This window comes from Pseudophryne corroboree, chromosome 5 (genome assembly GCF_028390025.1).
Source record: "Pseudophryne corroboree isolate aPseCor3 chromosome 5, aPseCor3.hap2, whole genome shotgun sequence".
Taxonomy (NCBI): Eukaryota; Metazoa; Chordata; class Amphibia; order Anura; family Myobatrachidae; genus Pseudophryne; species Pseudophryne corroboree.
In genome coordinates this window covers 786337300-786359238 of record NC_086448.1, presented here as the reverse complement: position 1 = coordinate 786359238, position 21939 = coordinate 786337300, and the positions used below count along the sequence as shown (strand labels likewise).

The 21939-nt window shown below is 47.9% G+C and overlaps 1 protein-coding gene across 1 annotated transcript in view; it reads right to left on the bottom strand.

Moving 5' to 3' along the window:
- The window catches only part of FER1L6 (fer-1 like family member 6), a 478947-nt gene that overhangs the window by 258370 nt on the left and 198638 nt on the right, over nt 1-21939 (bottom strand). Inside the window, 2 exon segments of the mRNA XM_063924401.1 lie at nt 288-417; nt 4847-4929. Of these exon segments, the coding sequence (XP_063780471.1) occupies nt 288-417; nt 4847-4929 (213 nt within the window).

The window sequence follows — 21939 nt, the reverse complement described above, 5'->3', positions numbered from 1 at the left end:
CTCTAGGATGCTATAACGTGCTATAATGGCTGCAGCTGGAAATTCATCTTATCTTTGATAGGTTGCCAGGAAGGGATCCCCACTGTTCTGCGCACTCCCCAACATTTATCCAGGCAAAATAGGGACAACATAAGCCCTGCTCACTACCCATGCAAGCCATACTCTAATTCACCCAGCTCCTTCATTTTGGGCAACCAACAAAGCCGCGCCCACATTATATAAGAATTGCCCCTTGTTGGGTCACTGAAACTGGGACACATGGGCGGTATGGGATGAAGAGGTGATACCTTTTCTTCTGCATGGCTGTAGATAGGGATGTGGTAGAAGTGGAGAGGTCTGTGAGGAGACTCTCACTGCTGCCACCCAGGTCACTGGCAGGGACATCGCCGTGTGTGCTGTCCGTGTCATCATGTTTCCCTAAAGCACATGAAAAATAGAACATACGTTAAAATAAAGGTGCGTCAACTTTGTTACCTACTGGTGAGACCACAGTTTCCTTTTACTGGCCCCAATTTCCTATGGTGTTTGAGATCCTTCCACTATATAACTCTTAGCCTGTGGCTTCCTGCTGCCTCCATTTTCTTCCACATATTATGTCACTGCCAGTGCTTAAAGTGGTCCTAGAGAGGTGGTGGAACTCACCCCCCTCCCCACGGTGCCCAAGTAATACAGGTACTGCGCGTGCCTTAGGCGCACACCGCCAAAAGGGGCATGGTCTCCAAAAGAATGCGGCGTGGTCACACAATAGTAATAATGCCCACAGTAGTAGCACCCCGTAATACACATAATGCCCACTATAGTAGCCCCCAGTAGTTTAGCCCCCAATTAGAAATGCCCCTATAGGTACGCCACCAGTAGTAATGCCCTCCTGTAGTTTGCACCATTAGTTGTTAGCCCCTTTGTAGTTTGCCCCCAGTAGCTTGACCCCTTGTAGCTTACCCCCAGTAGTTTTCCCCTAGTAAAATGTCCCCCAGTAGATGCCCCCCAGTAATAATGTCTCCCAGTGGTTTGCCCCCAGTAGTAATGCCCCCCAGGAGTTTGCCCCCAATAGGAGTTTGCCCCCAATACATGACCCCCCAGTAGTAATGCCCCCAGTAGATGCCCCCCCAGTAGTTTGCACCCAGTAGCAATGCCCCCCAGTAGTAATGCCCCTTGTTGATGCCCCCCCAGTAGTAATGTCCCCCCTTAGTTTGCCCCCAGTAGATGCCCCCTCAGTAGTAATGCTGCCCCCCCCCCCCCCCCCAGTAGATGCGCCGCTGCACTAAGGAAGAAAAAACACACCATACTCACAGAGCCCCGCTCCCGCTTCCAGACCGCTGCAGTCCTCCTCTCTTGGCGTCCGCTCCTCAGCACTATGAGAGAGACGTCATGACTGTCATCTCTCCCATAGCACACGCCGCACAGTGACAGTGCCGGAAGCCGGAGCTCAGTACTGAGCTCCTGCCTCCGGCTTTCGGTGTAGAGGAGAGACGGGTGCCCGCTAGTAACACAATCTCAGCGGGCGCCCATCATCTCCCTGTGCGGCGCCGGGGACACATCGGCTTAGGTGAGCCAGAGGAGACGGAACGCAGTTCTGCCCCGTTCCGGCTCACTTTAACCCCTGGTCACTGCTCTTGTCCTGTCCTCATTGACATATGATTCATCTACTGATATACTCTGTGCTGCTGGGGACCCTGCTCCTCCCACTATATAACTCTCAGTCTGTGGCTTCCTGCTGCCTCCATTCCCCTCCTCGCATCATGTCACTGCCCCTGTCACAGCCTCGTCCTCACTGACACATCACTCACCTCCTGATATACTCTGTGCTGCTGGGGACCCTGCTCCACCCACTATATAACTCTCAGTCTGTGGCTTCCTGCTGCCGCCATTCCCCTCCTCACATCATGTCACATGCAGCCCTGTCCTCACTGACACATCACTCATCTCCTGATATACTCTGTGCTGCAGGGGGATATATCGGGCACATCGTCTAGTATGTAGCCATTATGTCACTCCATATGCACACCACAGACAGGAAAGCACGGGGAGATTCTGTCTACAGAAGCTTTGTGTTCCAGATGTGTTCCACCAGCCAGGAAGCAGGGCTGCCATCAGAAATGATGGTACCCGGGACTGACAAACTTGGAAGGGCCCCCTTCCCCGACCCATAGCTCTCCCAAAGCTTACCAGAGGGGTCCCGGGTGGCAGCAATGAGGATCGCGGGTACAGGCCAGCTCACGTCCGGCTCAATAGAAAGAATACACACTGCTGCTCAGTGTGCCTCCGTGGCTGCCTGCCCTGTCGGTGCGCATCGCGCAGGCAGCTGGCCTGTACCCGCGATTCTCATTGCTGCCACCCGGGACCCCTCTCAGCCACGGCCCGGGACTGGAGTCCCCACCGTCCCCCCCTTGATGGCGGGCCTGCCAGGAAGTAGTGGCTTGATGTGCCCACACTCGTTTTTGCAATTCTACAGATGCCTCCATGGATAGTGGGACGTTTAGCCACCTATGATTACCCACTGGAAGACGGACATTAATATTTCCTAAAAAACTATAACCGCTTATCACTCGGAACCCAATACCGGAAGTGCAGACCTGCAAGTTCCAGTTTTAATTGTTACTTCTAATTGTAATACAAATCTTTTAAATGGATCGTATCTATATTATTTATCCATATTCCCTTTTGAAACTATGTATTATACAAATATATCCGTTTATGCATGTTAATAGATTTTTTAACCATGTCACCTTTGACCCGGATCCCGGAAGTACCTTTACTCCATACTACAGAGGTTCCCAAACGCGGTCCTCCAGGCACCCCAACAGTCCAGGTTTTAGGAATATCCATGGCTCAGTAAATTGACTAAGGTGCTAATTAAGTCACCTGTGGCCAAGCATGGATACATTTAAAACCAGGACCGTTGGGGTGCCTTGAGGACCGCGTTTGGGAAGTGAACCTCTGCCATACTATAGAAACATAGAATTTGTCGGCAGATAAGAACCACTTGGCCCATCTAGTCTGCCCCTTATTTTTTTTTTTCTATTATTTTTTATCACTAACCTTATTTGATCCTTATTTCTTTGTAAGGATATCCTATCCTTATGTCTATCCCATGCATGTTTAAATTGCTCTACTGTCTTAACCTCTACCACCTCTGATGGGAGGCTATTCCACTTGTCCACTACCCTTTCTGTGAAATAATTTTTCCGCAAATTTCCCCTGAACCTCCCCCCCCTCCAGTCTCAGTGCATGTCCTCGTGTCCTATTGCTTCTCTTCATTTGGAGAATGTTTCCCTCCTGGACTTTGTTAAAACCCTTCATATATTTGAAAGTTTCTATCATGTCCCCCCTTTCCCTTCTCTGCTCCAAACTATATATATTGAGATTTCTTAGTCTTTCTGGGTATGTTTTGTGATGTAGGCCATGCACCATTTTAGTTGCCCTCCTTTGTACAGTTTCTAATGTATTAATATCCTTTTGAAGATATGGCCTCCAGAACTGAATACAGTATTCTAGATGAGGCCGTACCAATGACTATAAATACCTCTCCCAGAACTCTCCACTTTACTGCCTTCTAAGGTCTAAACCAGAGAGAGCAGATGTTCTGCATGCGGTGTAGACCACAGAAAGCTGACGTTCTGCATGCGGTGTAGACCACAGAGAGAAGATGTTCTGCATGCGGTGTAACCCACAGAGAGCAGATATTCTGCATGCGGTGTAACCCACAGAGAGCAGATATTCTACATGCAGTGTAAACCACAGAGAGCATATGTTCTGCATGTGCTGTAGGCCACAGAGAGCAAATGTTCTGCATGCGCTGTAGACCACAGAGAGCAAATGTTCTGCATGCAGTGTAGACCACAGAGAGCAAATGTTCTGCATGTGGTGTAGACCACAAAGAGAAGGTGTTCTGCATGCAGTGTAGGCCACAGAGAGCAGGTGTTCTGCATGCAGTGTAGGCCACAGAGAGCAGATGTTCTGATTGCACTGTAGACCACAGAGAGCATATGTTCTGCATGCGATGTAAACCACAGAGAGCAGGTGTTCTCATACCTCCCAACTTTTGCGTTGATTAAATCGGGACCACCACGCGGCGAAGTCGCGTACCGACCCGAAAAGGGTGTGTGGCCTTGATTGTGATGGCCGTGACTTTGCTCTAGTGGGCGTGGCACTCCCCGAGCAGCTGTGATCACCGGCTGCTTTGCAGAGCAGAGCAGCGGGTGATCAAAGGCAACCCCAACTGCCCCCCTGCCCGCGGGAAACTGCTGCCTGTGGGTAGGACAGCAGGACAGGGTCCGAATAGTGGGACTGTCCAGTTGGGAGGTGTGTTCTGCATGCGGTGTAAACTACAGACACTAGATGTTCTGCATGCGGTGCACCCCACAGAGAGCAGGTGCATGCGGTGTAAAGTAAACCACAAACAACAGAAGTTGTCCATACCTCCCAACATGACCCTCTCCAGGAGGGACACAATGCTCTGCTCCTGGACTTCCCTCTTACTGTATGACTGCCATCACCTGTGCTGAAACGCCTTTCTTATCCATTAACCTGTTCAAAACAGGTGATAGCAATCATATATTAAGAGAAAGTCCAGGAACAGAGCATTCTGTCCCTCCTGGAGAGGGTTATGTTGGGAGATATGGTTGTCTGTGGATTTTTGCAAAGCTCCGTCCTTTCTGCTGCCTGGAAATCACCCTGATAGTGGCTACTGTTGCCTGGGAAGGTTCCTGAGTGTTAAGGTTTCCCTCCTGTGTAATTCTTCTCTCTGATGACAGCTTTGATTGAATACAGTTGCTCCGGAGCCAATGGCCTCATAATCTTTATCCTGCTCTATTGTGAGCTATTCTGTTTGATTACTAGGCCTTACCTAGTGCACCCTTGTTTGCAAACGTCAACCCCTTGTCAGCTTTCTTCTTCTTCTTCAGGTGCAGCCCAGAGAACAGTCCCTTCCTGCAGGGAGACACAAGTTAGTCAGGCACAAAGGGGAATTGTGCAGTCATTGTAGACATATAGGAACACAAAGCACATATCTTACAGCGTACCTGCGGATTTATATTGCATTAGTACAGTATAATTATTAATAAGTGAGTCTTATGCAGCACAGAAGAGCTGATTCAGAGATATAAAATGTACAGACAGATTACACCTGGGAGGGGCATGTCCTACCTCAGATATAAGTTTCAGAACAACATAAAAGTTATTCAGTATTTGTGGGCTATATGCAAAAGCAGCCAGTACTTATCCTGCATGCAAAAAGCAAACAAACAAACAAACAAACAAACAAACAAACATGCATTTGCACCCTTTGCTTTGTAACGTGGATTGTCTGGTGCAAAGTTACTTGCTTTTTTTTCTTTTCTTGCAGCTCCTAGTCATCCCTGGGTGTGGATCATCAAATCGACAGTGCCTAGGTCGACAATGTTTAGGTCGACCACAATAGGTCGACAGTCACTTGGTTGACAGGATCTGAAGTTCGGAGGTTGATATGTGCTAGGTCGACAGGTCAAAAGGTCGACACGAGTTTTTCATGGTTTTTTTTGTGTCGTTTTCTCCGTACAGTGACCGGGGAGCCCAATTAGTGCACCGTGTCCCCTCGCATGGCTCGCTTCACCCGTTCCAATCGTAGTCCACGTGGATCATTAAGTGTGAAAAAGTTCAAAAAAAGAAAAAAAAATGAAAAACTCATATTGACCTGTCGACCTAGTGACTGTCGACCTATAGTGGTTGACCTAAACATTGAGGACCTAGACAGTGTCGATCTTCCGACCGGATCCCGTCATTCCTTGCATGTGTATATTAAAGTATATAGTAGATTAATAGTTTATACTGTTTATGTCTATTATGTACAGTAAGTAAGGCACAGAGCAGAGCTGAGTCAAATCTAACTGCAGACTCAGTTTAAAAAAAATACAGAGTGATAAAGCAATGTAATTAGCAAATGCCCTACACATTAGGCGATATGCCGCCAAGATGCCCGACGGCGATATGGCAGGGAAGGGGGGGGGGGAGTGAAGTTTCTTCACTCCCCCGTCACCCGGCTCCATAGCACTGCATGCTAATATGGATGAGATTGTCCATATTGGCCTGCATAAATAAGTGATCCGGCACCAACGATGAATGAGCGCAGAGCCGCACATCGTTCATCATTGGTGCCTACACACTGAAAGATATGAACGAGATCTCATTCATTAATGAACGAGATCGTTCATATCTTTCATTGATGTCGCTTAATGTGTAGGGGAGGGTGTATAAGAGATGGAAGAGGTCATTTGTAAGCCAATCATTTAAAGCTGTCCAATGCATGCTCTTTCTATTTAACCTTATAGTATATACAGTGGCAGCTCCTTACCTGTCTGGCCAAGGGGAAGGGGAGTCTGCATCAAGTCTGGCTGATCTGCTCCCTGCCCTCCCAGTGATTGGCGGCTGATGTCACCAGGAGGCGGTCCTTGAGTGCCACAACAGTGGAGGATGGTGCCTACATCCAGGGGCAGGGCTTAAGTTGCAGACAGGATGGCTTCTATGGACTGCATCGGTTGCAGCCCCTTGCAGACATATAGAGCTGAAAGTATAGCAGGGAGCGCTTCCAATTGGAATTCATTGCCACTGCTAGGCAGTTCCTCTGTTGCATCTGAAGAAGCAGCATCGGATCGTATGCGTGACCATTGATCATCTGAGTCTCTTTCAGGACCCTTGGACGTAGCTTGACTGGACTTGCAGGCTCCTGTTTTCGGAAACTCTGTCCAAACACAACCTCAAACGACCGCAGCATGTCAATCGCACTGTGGCTTAGGGGGCACTGTGACTGTTGTTGCAGACATAGATCTGCACATGCGCAGTAGAGACCCCACGCATACGCAGATCTACAACCATCGGAGATGTACGCAAATCATCAGGTTTGCATACATCTTTGAATCTGGCCCAAAGTCGTGATCCATGAGCGGACTGAAATGTTACTGCTAATATAAAGAACATGGAGATTACTGGGCGTATTTACCAATTCCCCACTCATCTATGCTCAAAGTGGGCAGATAAAAGAACCAGTACATAATAAAATGTAATCCGCATACACATCTGGGCAGTTTTTAAATCACTGTTGTGTTGAAAGAGGAGTGTGTTACTGCACAGGCTCCACTCTTCTTATTCTCCAGGGAGGCTTCATGTCCTATTCCAAGATGGCCACCAAGATCTCTACTGAGCATGTGCAGAAGCCATCATGTCTTTACTGTGTAGAGTAACACAGTGGGAGACACAAGTCTCCTGCATAGATCATGTAAGATGCTTGGCTAATACCTGCATATAAAGCTGTTCCAGCATCCCTGCACCGCTACCCATTTGCAGCACACACTCACCAGCTGGTGAGATGTATGAAACACACTTCGAAAAAGCATCGCTCCATCACCACTGTACATGCAACAGTGAGTACGGCAGTACCTGCTATCTATCAATAAACCAACACCACTGATTAAGTAACTGGGTTGTTCATAGTGTGAGTAATGTGCTGGTGTGTGCCTATATAACTCTGCATTATCAACACCTGCACACACATCCCCAACATGTTGCTGTATGGGGGTCATTCGATCATATAGTCGCCGCCTACAGGGGAGTGTATTTTAGCTGTGCAAGTGTGCGATCGCATGTGTAGCAAAGCTGCACAAACTGATTTTATGCAGTCTCTGCGCAGCCCAGGACTTACTCAGCTGCTGCGATCACATCAGCCTGTTCGGGACCAGATCTGATGTCAGACACCCACCCTTCAAACGCTTGAGCCCGCCTGCATTTTCCCGGACACTCCCTGAAAAGGGTCAGCTGCCACCCACAAACGGCCTCTTCCTGTCAATCTCCTTGCAAACGCCCGTGCGAATGGATCCTTTGCATAATCCCATCGCTGACCGGCAATCCCCGTTGCAGCCGTGCGATGCGCCAGTGCGGTGCATATGCATGCGCAGTTCGAATCTGATCGCCCGCTGTGCGAAAACGCCCTATATACGGAAGCATTGGTTCATTCAACTTCATTACGAAGACCTGGTGATTACTGTGTATATTACTATTTTGTTTGTGTTTAAGCAAAACTAATTTTGTTCTGTAAATGAGACAGGGAATTGATCCTGTTGTACTACTAATTTTACTGATGCCTGCTAGACAATGCTCTGTTACAAATAAAACATTTAGAAACATGGAAAGTGGGGCGTAAGCCGATGTGTCATATTCCTGGCGCATGCCCCAGGCCGCATCTTAAAATCGTTTCATATGGTTGCAATTGCGACCATCCCAGCTACAGGCCCATTGTTGCTAAAAAAATATCTAATTTAAACAATGACAACTTGTACTGGACATCATAATTACAATAAAACAAGATCAATAATTGGCATGATAGAAAAACAAAACACACAAGCTGGCAATGCCAACATACAATCCACATGAAATGTCTCATCATCATCATCATCATTATCTACTCTGCCACAGAGTATAATTGTTTCCCACATGTATATTATTTTGGAGAAATGTTTATTGAAACGTTCTATATATTGTATTTCGGGTACACAGCATTGACTAAAGGATATTGGCATGCGTCTTTCTGGAAATCACAGTTTCCAACTAGTGATGAGCGGGTTCGGTTTCTCGGAAACCGAACCCCCCCGAACTTCACGCTTTTTACACGGGTCCGAGGCAGACTCGGATCTTTCCGCCTTGCTCGGCTAACTCGAGCGCGCCCGAACGTCATCATCCCGCTGTCGGATTCTCGCGAGGCTCGTATTCTATCGCGAGACTCGGATTCTATATAAGGAGCCGCGCGTCGCCGCCATTTTCACACGTGCATTGAGATTGTTAGGGAGAGGACGTGGCTGGCGTCCTCTCCGTTTAGATAGAGAGTGAGACACTTGATTTACTGGAGCATTAGGAGTACTCAGAGAGTGCAGAGTTTTGCTGATAGTTATACTAGTGACCACCAGTTTTATTTATTATTTAATATAATCCGTTCTCTGCCTGAAAAAAAACGATACACAGTCACATACCATATCTGTGCTCAGCCTCAGTGTGCTGCATGATAATATCATCTATGTATATCTGACTGTGCTGAGTAGTGCTCACTGCTCACACAGCTTAATTGTGGGGGAGACTGGGGAGCAGTTATAGCAGGAGTACATATTTAACAGTGCACACTTTTGCTGCCAGAGTGCCAGTGTGACTGACCAGCAGTGACCACCAGTATATTGTCTGCCTGAAAAAGTTAAACACTCGTGTGGTGTTTGTTTTTTTATTCTATAAACGCATTCTGCTGACAGTGTCCAGCAGGTCCGTCATTCATTTTATTTCTATCTTCTTCATACTAGTAGTTTAGGAGTCTGCAGTGCTGACAGTGTCCAGTAGGTCCGTCATTATATAATATATACCTGTCCTGCAGTAGTGATATATATATATTTTTTATATCATTATCATCCAGTCTATACTAGCAGACGCAGTACGGTAGTCCACGGCTGTAGCTACCTCTGTGTCGGCAGTCGCTCGTCCATAATTGTATACCTACCTGTGGTGTTTTTTTTTTCTTCTATCTTCTTCATACTAGTAGTTTAGGAGTCTGCAGTGCTGACAGTGTCCAGCAGGTCCGTCATTATATAATATATACCTGTCCTGCAGTAGTGATATATATATATTTCTCTGACGTCCTAAGTGGATGCTGGGGACTCCGTAAGGACCATGGGGAATAGCGGCTCCGCAGGAGACAGGGCACAAAAGCAAAAGCTTTAGGATCAGGTGGTGTGCACTGGCTCCTCCCCCTATGACCCTCCTCCAAGCCTCAGTTAGGTTTTTGTGCCCGGCCGAGAAGGGTGCAATCTAGGTGGCTCTCCTAAAGAGCTGCTTAGAGTAAAAGTTTTGTTAGGTTTTTTATTTTCAGTGAGTCCTGCTGGCAACAGGCTCACTGCAACGAGGGACTTAGGGGAGAAGAAGTGAACTCACCTGCGTGCAGGATGGATTGGCTTCTTAGGCTACTGGACACTAGCTCCAGAGGGACGATCACAGGTACAGCCTGGATGGGTCACCGGAGCCGCGCCGCCGACCCCCTTGCAGATGCCGAAGAGAGAAGAGGTCCAGAAACCGGCGGCTGAAGACTTCTCAGTCTTCATGAGGTAGCGCACAGCACTGCAGCTGTGCGCCATTGCTCTCAGCACACTTCACACCAACGGTCACTGAGGGTGCAGGGCGCTGGGGGGGGCGCCCTGGGCAGCAATGAAAGTACCTATGCTGGCTAAAAATACATCACATATAGCCTCTGGGGCTATATGGATGTATTTAACCCCTGCCAGGTTGTCAGAAAAACGGGAGAAGAAGCCCGCCGAAAAGGGGGCGGGGCCTATTCTCCTCAGCACACAGCGCCATTTTCCTACACAGCTCCGCTGCTAGGAAGGCTCCCAGGCTCTCCCCTGCACTGCACTACAGAAACAGGGTTAAAACAGAGAGGGGGGGGCATTTTTTGTGGCGATATTATTATATATTAAGATGCTATAAGGGAAAACACTTATATAAGGTTGTCCCTGTATAATTATAGCGTTTTGGTGTGTGCTGGCAAACTCTCCCTCTGTCTCCCCAAAGGGCTAGTGGGGTCCTGTCCTCTATCAGAGCATTCCCTGTGTGTGTGCTGTGTGTCGGTACGTGTGTGTCGACATGTATGAGGACGATGTTGGTGAGGAGGCGGAGCAATTGCCTGTAATGGTGATGTCACTCTCTAGGGAGTCGACACCGGAATGGATGGCTTATTTAGGGAATTACGTGATAATGTCAACACGCTGCAAGGTCGGTTGACGACATGAGACGGCCGTCAAACCAATTAGTACCTGTCCAGGCGTCTCAAACACCGTCAGGGGCTTTAAAACGCTCATTACCTCAGTCGGTCGACACAGACACGGACACTGACTCCAGTGTCGACGGTGAAGAAACAAACGTATTTTCCATTAGGGCCACACGTTACATCTTAAGGGCAATGAAGGAGGTGTTACATATTTCTGATACTACAAGTACCACAAAAAAGGGTATTATGTGGGGTGTGAAAAAACTACCTGTAGTTTTTCCTGAATCAGATAAATTAAATGAAGTGTGTGATGATGCGTGGGTTTCCCCCGATAGAAAATTATTGGCGTTATACCCTTTCCCGCCAGAAGTTAGGGCGCGTTGGGAAACACCCCCTAGGGTGGATAAGGCGCTCACACGCTTATCAAAACAAGTGGCGTTACCGTCTCCAGATACGGCCGCCCTCAAGGAGCCAGCTGATAGGAGGCTGGAAAATATCCTAAAAAGTATATACACACATACTGGTGTTATACTGCGACCAGCGATCGCCTCAGCCTGGATGTGCAGCGCTGGGGTGGCTTGGTCGGATTCCCTGACTGAAAATATTGATACCCTTGACAGGGACAGTATTTTATTGACTATAGAGCATTTAAAGGATGCATTTCTATATATGCGAGATGCACAGAGGGATATTTGCACTCTGGCATCAAGAGTAAGTGCGATGTCCATGTCTGCCAGAAGATGTTTATGGACACGACAGTGGTCAGGTGATGCAGATTCCAAACGGCACATGGAAGTATTGCCGTATAAAGGGGAGGAGTTATTTGGGGTCGGTCCATCGGACCTGGTGGCCACGGCAACAGCTGGAAAATCCACCTTTTTTTTACCCCAAGTCACATCTCAGCAGAAAAAGACACCGTCTTTTCAGCCTCAGTCCTTTCGTCCCCATAAGGGCAAGCGGGCAAAGGCCAGTCATATCTGCCCAGGGGTAGAGGAAAGGGAAGAAGACTGCAGCAGGCAGCCCCTTCCCAGGAACAGAAGCCCTCCACCGCTTCTGCCAAGTCCTCAGCATGACGCTGGGGCCGTACAAGCGGACTCAGGTGCGGTGGGGGGTCGTCTCAAGAGTTTCAGCACGCAGTGGGCTCACTCGCAAGTGGACCCCTGGATCCTACAAGTAGTATCCCAGGGGTACAGATTGGAAATTCGAGACGTCTCTCCCCCTCGCAGGTTCCTGAAGTCTGCTTTACCAACGTCTCCCTCCGACAGGGAGGCAGTATTGGAAACAATTCACAAGCTGTATTCCCAGCAGGTGATAATCAAAGTACCCCTCCTACAACAAGGAAAGGGGTATTATTCCACACTATTTGTGGTACTGAAGCCAGACGGCTCGGTGAGACCTATTCTAAATCTGAAATCTTTGAACACTTACATACAAAGGTTCAAATCAAGATGGAGTCACTCAGAGCAGTGATAGCGAACCAGGAAGAAGGGGACTATATGGTGTCCCTGGACATCAAGGATGCTTACCTCCATGTCCCAATTTGCCCTTCTCACCAAGGGTACCTCAGGTTCGTGGTACAGAACTGTCACTATCAGTTTCAGACGCTGCCGTTTGGATTGTCCACGGCACCCCGGGTCTTTACCAAGGTAATGGCCGAAATGATGATTCTTCTTCAAAGAAAAGGCGTCTTAATTATCCCTTACTTGGACGATCTCCTGATAAGGGCAAGGTCCAGAGAACAGTTGGAGGTCGGAGTAGCACTATCTCAAGTAGTTCTACGACAGCACGGGTGGATTCTAAATATTCCAAAATCGCAGCTGATTCCGACGACACGTCTGCTGTTCCTAGGGATGATTCTGGACACAGTCCAGAAAAAGGTGTTTCTCCCGGAGGAGAAAGCCAGGGAGTTATCCGAGCTAGTCAGAAACCTCCTAAAACCAGGCCAAGTGTCAGTGCATCAATGCACAAGAGTCCTGGGAAAAATGGTGGCTTCTTACGAAGCGATTCCATTCGGCAGATTTCACGCAAGAATTTTTCAGTGGGATCTGCTGGACGAATGGTCCGGATCGCATCTTCAGATGCATCAGCGGATAATCCTGTCTCCAAGGACAAGGGTGTCTCTTCTGTGGTGGCTGCAGAGTGCTCATCTACTAGAGGGCAGCAGATTCGGCATTCAGGACTGGGTCCTGGTGACCACGGATGCCAGCCTGAGAGGCTGGGGAGCAGTCACACAGGGAAGAAATTTCCAAGGAGTGTGGTCAAGTCTGGAGACTTCTCTCCACATAAATATACTGGAGCTAAGGGCAATTTACAATGCTCTGAGCCTAGGAAGACCTCTGCTTCAAAGTCAACCGGTGCTGATCCAGTCGGACAACATCACGGCAGTCGCCCACGTAAACAGACAGGGCGGCACAAGAAGCAGGAGGGAAATGGCAGCAAGGATTCTTCGCGGGGCGAAAAATCATGTGATAACACTGTCAGCGGTGTTCATTCCGGGAGTGGACAACTGGGAAGCAGACTTCCTCAGCAGGCACGACCTCCACCCGGGAGAGTGGGGACTTCATCTGGAAGTCTTCCACATGATTGTGAACCGTTGGGAAAGACCAAAGGTGGACATGATGGCTTCCCGTCTGAACAAAAAACTGGACAGGTATTGCGCCAGGTCAAGAGAACCTTAGGCAATAGCTGGGACGCTCTGGTAACACCGTGGGTGTACCAGTCGGTGTATGTGTTCCCTCCTCTGCCTCTCATACCCAAGGTACTGAGAATTATAAGACGGAGAGGAGTAAGAACTATACTCGTGGCTCCGGATTGGCCAAGAAGGACGTGGTACCCGGAACTTCAAGAGATACTAAGAAGGGACTTGCTTCAGCAAGGATCATGTCTGTTCCAAGACTTACCGCGGCTGCGTTTGACGGCATGGCGGTTGAACGCCGGATCCTAAGGGAAAAAGGCATTCCGGAAGAGGTCATCCCTACCCTGGTCAGAGCCAGGAAGGAGGTGACCGCACAACATTATCACCGCATTTGGCGAAAATATGTTGCATGGTGTGAGGCCAAGAAGGCCCCCACGGAGGAATTTCAACTCGGTCGATTCCTGCATTTCCTACAAACAGGAGTGTCTATGGGCCTCAAATTGGGGTCCATTAAGGTTCAAATTTCGGCCCTGTCGATTTTCTTCCAGAAAGAATTGGCTTCAGTTCCTGAAGTCCAGAAGTTTGTCAAGGGAGTACTGCATATACAACCCCCTTTTGTGCCTCCAGTGGCACTGTGGGATCTCAACATAGTTCTGGGATTCCTCAAATCACATTGGTTTAAACCGCTCAAATCTGTGGATTTGAAATATCTCACATGGAAAGTGACCATGCTGTTGGCCCTGGCCTCGGCCAGGCGACTGTCAGAATTGGCGGCTTTGTCTCACAAAAGCCCATATCTGATTGTCCATTCGGACAGGGCAGAGCTGCGGACTCGTCCCCAGTTTCTCCCTAAGGTGGTGTCAGCGTTTCAACTGAACCAGCTTATTGTGGTACCTGCGGCTACTAGGGACTTGGAGGACTCCAAGTTGCTAGATGTTGTCAGGGCCCTGAAAATATAGGTTTCGAGGACGGCTGGAGTCAGGAAAACTGACTTGCTGTTATCCTATATGCACCCAACAAACTGGGTGCTCTTGCTTCTAAGCAGACGATTACTAGTTGGATGTGTAGTACAATTCAGCTTGCACATTCTGTGGCAGGCCTGCCACAGCCAAAATATGTAAATGCCCATTCCACAAGGAAGGTGGGCTCATCTTGGGCGGCTGCCCGAGGGGTCTCGGCTTTACAACTTTGCCGAGCTGCTACTTGGTCAGGGGCAAACACGTTTGCAAAATTCTACAAATTCGATACCCTGGCTGAGGAGGACCTGGAGTTCTCTCATTCGGTGCTGCAGAGTCATCCGCACTCTCCCGCCCGTTTGGGAGCTTTGGTATAATCCCCATGGTCCTTACGGAGTCCCCAGCATCCACTTAGGACGTCAGAGAAAATAAGAATTTACTTACCGATAATTCTATTTCTCGTAGTCCGTAGTGGATGCTGGGCGCCCATCCCAAGTGCGGATTGTCTGCAATACTTGTACATAGTTATTGTTACAAAAATCGGGTTATTATTGTTGTGAGCCATCTTTTCAGAGGCTCCGCTGTTATCATGCTGTTAACTGGGTTCAGATCACAGGTTGTACAGTGTGATTGGTGTGGCTGGTATGAGTCTTACCCGGGATTCAAAATCCTTCCTTATTGTGTACGCTCGTCCGGGCACAGTATCCTAACTGAGGCTTGGAGGAGGGTCATAGGGGGAGGAGCCAGTGCACACCACCTGATCCTAAAGCTTTTGCTTTTGTGCCCTGTCTCCTGCGGAGCCGCTATTCCCCATGGTCCTTACGGAGTCCCCAGCATCCACTACGGACTACGAGAAATAGAATTATCGGTAAGTAAATTCTTATTTTTTTATATCATTATCATCCAGTCTATACTAGCAGACGCAGTACGGTAGTCCACGGCTGTAGCTACCTCTGTGTCGGCACTGGCAGTCGCTCGTCCATAATTGTATACCTACCTGTGGTGGTTTTTTTTTTTTCTATCTTCTTCATACTAGTAGTTTAGGAGTCTGCAGTGCTGACAGTGTCCAGCAGGTCCGTCATTATACAATATATACCTGTCCTGCAGTAGTGATATATATATATTTTTTATATCATTATCATCCAGTCTATAAGAGCAGACGCAGTACGGTAGTCCACGGCTGTAGCTACCTCTGTGTCGGCACTGGCAGTCGCTCGTCCATAATTGTATACCTACCTGTGGTGGTTTGTTTTTTTTCTATCTTCTTCATACTAGTAGTTTCGGAGTCTGCAGTGCTGAAAGTGTCCAGCAGGTCCGTCATTATACAATATATACCTGTCCTGCAGTAGTGATATATATATATTTTTTATATCATTATCATCCAGTCTATACTAGCAGACGCAGTACGGTAGTCCACGGCTGTAGCTACCTCTGTGTCGGCAGTCGCTCGTCCATAATTGTATACCTACCTGTGGTGTTTTTTTTTTCCTATCTTCTTCATACTAGTAGTTTAGGAGTCTGCAGTGCTGACAGTGTCCAGCAGGTCCGTCATTATACAATATATACCTGTCCTGCAGTAGTGATATATATATATTTTTTATATCATTATCATCCAGTCTATACTAGCAGACGCAGTACGGTAGTCCACGGCTGTAGCTACCTCTGTGTCGGCACTGGCAATCGCTCGTCCATAATTGTATACCTACCTGTGGTGGTTTTTTTTTTCTATCTTCTTCATACTAGTAGTTTAGGAGTCTGCAGTGCTGACAGTGTCCAGCAGGTCCGTCATTATACAATATATACCTGTCCTGCAGTAGTGATATATATATATTTTTTATATCATTATCATCCAGTCTATACTAGCAGACGCAGTACGGTAGTCCACGGCTGTAGCTACCTCTGTGTCGGCACTGGCAGTCGCTCGTCCATAATTGTATACCTACCTGTGGTGGGTTTTTTTTTCTATCTTCTTCATACTAGTAGTTTAGGAGTCTGCAGTGCTGACAGTGTCCAGCAGGTCCGTCATTATACAATATATACCTGTCCTGCAGAAGTGATATATATATATTTTTTATATCATTATCATCCAGTCTATACTAGCAGACGCAGTACGGTAGTCCACGGCTGTAGCTACCTCTGTGTCGGCAGTCGCTCGTCATCCATAAGTATACTAGTATCCAGCCATCTCCATTGTTTACCTGAGGTGCCTTTTAGTTGTGCCTATTAAAATATGGAGAACAAAAATGTTGAGGTTCCAAAAATAGGGAAAGATCAAGATCCACTTCCACCTCGTGCTGAAGCTGCTGCCACTAGTCATGGCCAAGACGATGAAATGCCATCAACGTCGTCTGCCAAGGCCGATGCCCAATGTCATAGTACAGAGCATGTAAAATCCAAAACACCAAATATCAGTAAAAAAAGGACTCAAAAATCTAAAATAAAATCGTCGTCGGAGAAGCGTAAACTTGCCAATATGCCATTTACCACACGGAGTGGCAAGGAACGGCTGAGGCCCTGGCCTATGTTCATGGCTAGTGGTTCAGCTTCACATGAGGATGGAAGCACTCAGCCTCTCGCTAGAAAAATGAAAAGACTTAAGCTGGCAAAAGCACAGCAAAGAACTGTGCGTTCTTCGAAATCACAAATCCACAAGGAGAGTCCAATTGTGTCGGTTGCGATGCCTGACCTTCCCAACACTGGACGTGAAGAGCATGCGCCTTCCACCATTTGCACGCCCCCTGCAAGTGCTGGAAGGAGCACCCGCAGTCCAGTTCCTGATAGTCAGATTGAAGATGTCAGTGTTGAAGTACACCAGGATGAGGAGGATATGGGTGTTGCTGGCGCTGGGGAGGAAATTGACAAGGAGGATTCTGATGGTGAGGTGGTTTGTTTAAGTCAGGCACCCGGGGAGACACCTGTTGTCCGTGGGAGGAATATGGCCATTGACATGCCTGGTGAAAATACCAAAAAAATCAGCTCTTCAGTGTGGAAGTATTTCAACAGAAATGCGGACAACATTTGTCAAGCCGTGTGGTGCCTTTGTCAAGCTGTAAGAAGTAGGGGTAAGGACGTTAACCACCTCGGAAAATCCTCCCTTATACGTCACCTGCAGCGCATTCATCATAAGTCAGTGACAAGTTCAAAAACTTTGGGCGACAGCGGAAGCAGTCCACTGACCAGTAAATCCCTTCCTCTTGTAACCAAGCTCACGCAAACCACCCCACCAACTCCCTCAGTGTCAATTTCCTCCTTCCCCAGGAATGCCAATAGTCCTGCAGGCCATGTCACTGGCAATTCTGACGAGTCCTCTCCTGCCTGGGATTCCTCCGATGCATCCTTGCGTGTAACGCCTACTGCTGCTGGCGCTGCTGTTGTTGCTGCTGGGAGTTGATGGTCATCCCAGAGGGGAAGTCGTAAGACCACTTTTACTACTTCCACCAAGCAATTGACTGTCCAACAGTCCTTTGCGAGGAAGATGAAATATCACAGCAGTCATCCTGCTGCAAAGCGGATAACTGAGGCCTTGGCATCCTGGGCGGTGAGAAACGTGGATCCGGTATCCATCATTACTGCAGAGCCAACTTGAGACTTGTTGGAGGTACTGTGTCCCCGGTACCAAATACCATCTAGGTTCCATTTCTCTAGGCAGGCGATACCGAAAATGTACACAGACCTCAGAAAAAGACTCACCAGTGTCCTAAAAAATGCAGTTGTACCCAATGTCCACTTAACCACGGACATGTGGACAAGTGGAGCAGGGCAAACTCAGGACTATATGACTGTGACAGCCCACTGGGTAGATGTATTGACTCCCGCCGCAAGAACAGCAGCGGCGGCACCAGTAGCAGCATCTCGCAAACGCCAACTCTTTCCTAGGCAGGCTACGCTTTGTATCACCACTTTCCAGAATACGCACACAGCTGAAAACCTCTTACGGCAACTGAGGAAGATCATCGCAGAATGGCTTACCCCAATTGGACTCTCCTGTGGATTTGTGGCATCGGACAACGCCAGCAATATTGTGTGTGCATTAAATCTGGGCAAATTCCAGCACGTCCCATGTTTTGCACATACCTTGAATTTGGTGGTGCAGAATTATTTAAAAAACGACAGGGGCGTGCAAGAGATGCTGTCGGTGGCCAGAAGAATTGCGGCACACTTTCGGCGTACAGGCACCACGTACAGAAGACTGGAGCACCACCAAAAATGCCTGAACCTGCCCTGCCATCATCTGAAGCAAGAAGTGGTAACGAGGTGGAATTCAACCCTCTATATGCTTCAGAGGTTGGAGGAGCAGCAAAAGGCCATTCAAGCCTATACAACTGAGCACGATATAGGAGGTGGAATGCACCTGTCTCAAGCGCAGTGGAGAATGATTTCAACGTTGTGCAAGGTTCTGCAACCTTTTGAACTTGCCACACGTAAAGTCAGTTCAGACACTGCCAGCCTGAGTCAGGTCATTCCCCTCATCAGGCTTTTGCAGAATAAGCTGGAGACATTGAAGGAGGAGCTAACACAGAGCGATTCTGCTAGGCATGTGGGACTTGTGGATGGAGCCCTTAATTCGCTTAACAAGGATTCACGGGTGGTCAATCTGTTGAAATCAGAGCACTACATTTTGGCCACCGTGCTCGATCCTAGATTTAAAACCTACCTTGGATCTCTCTTTCCGGCAGACACAAGTCTGACTGCTGGTGAGAAAATTGTCAAGTCAAGCGGAACGCGACCTGTCAACATCTCCTCCTTCACATTCTCCCGCAACTGGGGGTGCGAGGAAAAGGCTCAGAATTCCGAGCCCACCCGCTGGCGGTGATGCAGGGCAGTCTGGAGCGACTGCTGATGCTGACATCTGGTCCGGACTGAAGGACCTGACAACGATTACGGACATGTCGTCTACTGTCACTGCATATGATTCTCTCCCCATTGAAAGAATGGTGGAGGATTATATGAGTGACCGCATCCAAGTAGGCACGTCAGACAGTCCGTACTTATACTGGCAGGAAAAAGAGGCAATTTGGAGGCCCTTGCACAAACTGGCTTTATTCTACCTAAGTTGCCCTCCCACAAGTGTGTACTCCGAAAGAGTGTTTAGTGCCGCCGCTCACCTTGTCAGCAATCGGCGTACGAGGTTACATCCAGAAAATGTGGAGAAGATGATGTTCATTAAAATGAATTATAATCAATTCCTCCGTGGAGACATTGACCAGCAGCAATTGCCTCCACAAAGTACACAGGGAGCTGAGATGGTGGATTCCAGTGGGGACGAATTGATAATCTGTGAGGAGGGGGATGTACACGGTGATATATCGGAGGATGATGATGAGGTGGACATCTTGCCTCTGTAGAGCCAGTTTGTGCAAGGAGAGATTAATTGCTTCTTTTTTGGTGGGGGTCCAAACCAACCCGTCATTTCAGTCACAGTCGTGTGGCAGACCCTGTCACTGAAATGATGGGTTGGTTAAAGTGTGCATGTCCTGTTTATACAACATAAGGGTGGGTGGGAGGGCCCAAGGACAATTCCATCTTGCACCTCTTTTTTTCTTTCATTTTTCTTTGCGTCATGTGCTGTTTGGGGAGTAGTTTTTGGAAGGGCCATCCTGCGTGACACTGCAGTGCCACTCCTAGATGGGCCAGGTGTTTGTGTCGGCCACTTGGGTCGCTTATCTTAGTCACACAGCTACCTCATTGCGCCTCTTTTTTTCTTTGCGTCATGTGCTGTTTGGGGGGTGTTTTTTGGAAGGGCCATCCTGCGTGACACTGCAGTGCCACTCCTAGATGGGCCAGGTGTTTGTGTCGGCCACTAGGGTCGCTTAGCTTACTCACACAGCTACCTCATTGCGCCTCTTTTTTTTCTTCTTTGCGTCATGTGCTGTTTGGGGGGTGTTTTTTGGAAGGGCCATCCTGCGTGACACCGCAGTGCCACTCCTAGATGGGCCAGGTGCTTGTGTCGGCCACTTGGGTCGCTGAGCTTAGTCATCCAGCGACCTCGGTGCAAATTTTAGGACTAAAAATAATATTGTGAGGTGTGAGGTGTTCAGAATAGACTGAAAATGAGTGGAAATTATGGTTATTGAGGTTAATAATACTTTGGGATCAAAATGACCCCCAAATTCTATGATTTAAGCTGTTTTTTAGGGTTTTTTGAAAAAAACACCCGAATCCAAAACACACCCGAATCCGACAAAAAAAATTCGGTGAGGTTTTGCCAAAACGCGTTCGAACCCAAAACACGGCCGCGGAACCGAACCCAAAACCAAAACACAAAACCCGAAAAATTTCCGGTGCTCATCACTATTTCCAACGTAAAATGGCCCAAAGTGTAATTTGTCTGACAAACCACACTTGTCACCACAGTGGCGCTGCAGGGTGTTGCTGCGACCTGTGCCAGCACCCCTTTTCCTTGATGTGACTTCAAGAAGCTGTCTTCCATCCTTATAGCCAAACGCAGGGGGGGTTCTGGTTGACTGGAAACCCCCCTCCTGTTGACAAGTGGCTCAAATCATAGCAATAGTATATAATACGATTACTAGAGCTGCAACCACATCATGCAGTGTAAGGGACAAAGCGGAGCTGCTACACATGCCCAGTGGTAGCAGCTTCTTCTACCAAGTTTGTTGTATGTTTGGATCTGAGTGCTCAATCACCACACTGGACTAGAGAGTAGCTGCCAGGAAGAAGAGACAGGAGCCTTGCCATGAGGTGGGAGAATGTGTGCTTAGAAAGTGCAGTACTGATTCTATCAGGTTTGTGTATTTATTTGTTATGATTTGTTTAACCTTTTCCTGACAACGCATTATTATTTAAATACAGTATCCAGTGTATAAAAAGACCAATGTGTACATTAATGTCCATGGTCAGTACTAGGTTCTATTACCGCTCCCCCAGACTCCCGCACTTGCTCTAATCTTCCGCAAAGTGGGAGTTTGTGGACTGCGTTTGGAAACCCCCCTCCAGAAATCCTGTGTTTCCCCCTGTTACCTCCCCAGGGTGCTGTCCGGATAGTGACAATGCTGACCACTTTGTATTGTACCCGGGGGCATCAGTCGCACACATGACGTTACAGTCATGTGTCGTCATATCGTAAAATAAACCATATTTGGCAATTTGGTATTAATAAGTAGAAGATGTCACTTTGGTATTATGCAATTCCTCAAAATCTTTGAAGAATGTAGGAAGATAAACCAAGATATTTCCCACTGAGACGGACATGGTTAGGCGGGTGAGTGTGAGACTGTCCCTTTAAATATTGATGACCAGAATGACAGCACACAGATTATCTTTGGCTGGCATTACAGCTTAATTACCAGCCCCCTGCACATAATGGATGCTAGTACGTATGCTGATCTATTACACAACATTATGCCGAGTCCCTGAAGAACACAGCGGAGAAGTTTGGACGTATCTGTAAAACATTTGGCCTCCAATGAAAGTTATTTATGTCTAATTGGTCTCCATCTGCATCCATCAAGCGCGTTGAAGTTGCCGCCTGCCAATAAATTGATGACTCCATCTCTGCTTATTGATGTAATGACCAAGATAAAGTTGATGGGCAGCGTACACCCACATTAATCATAATTAACACA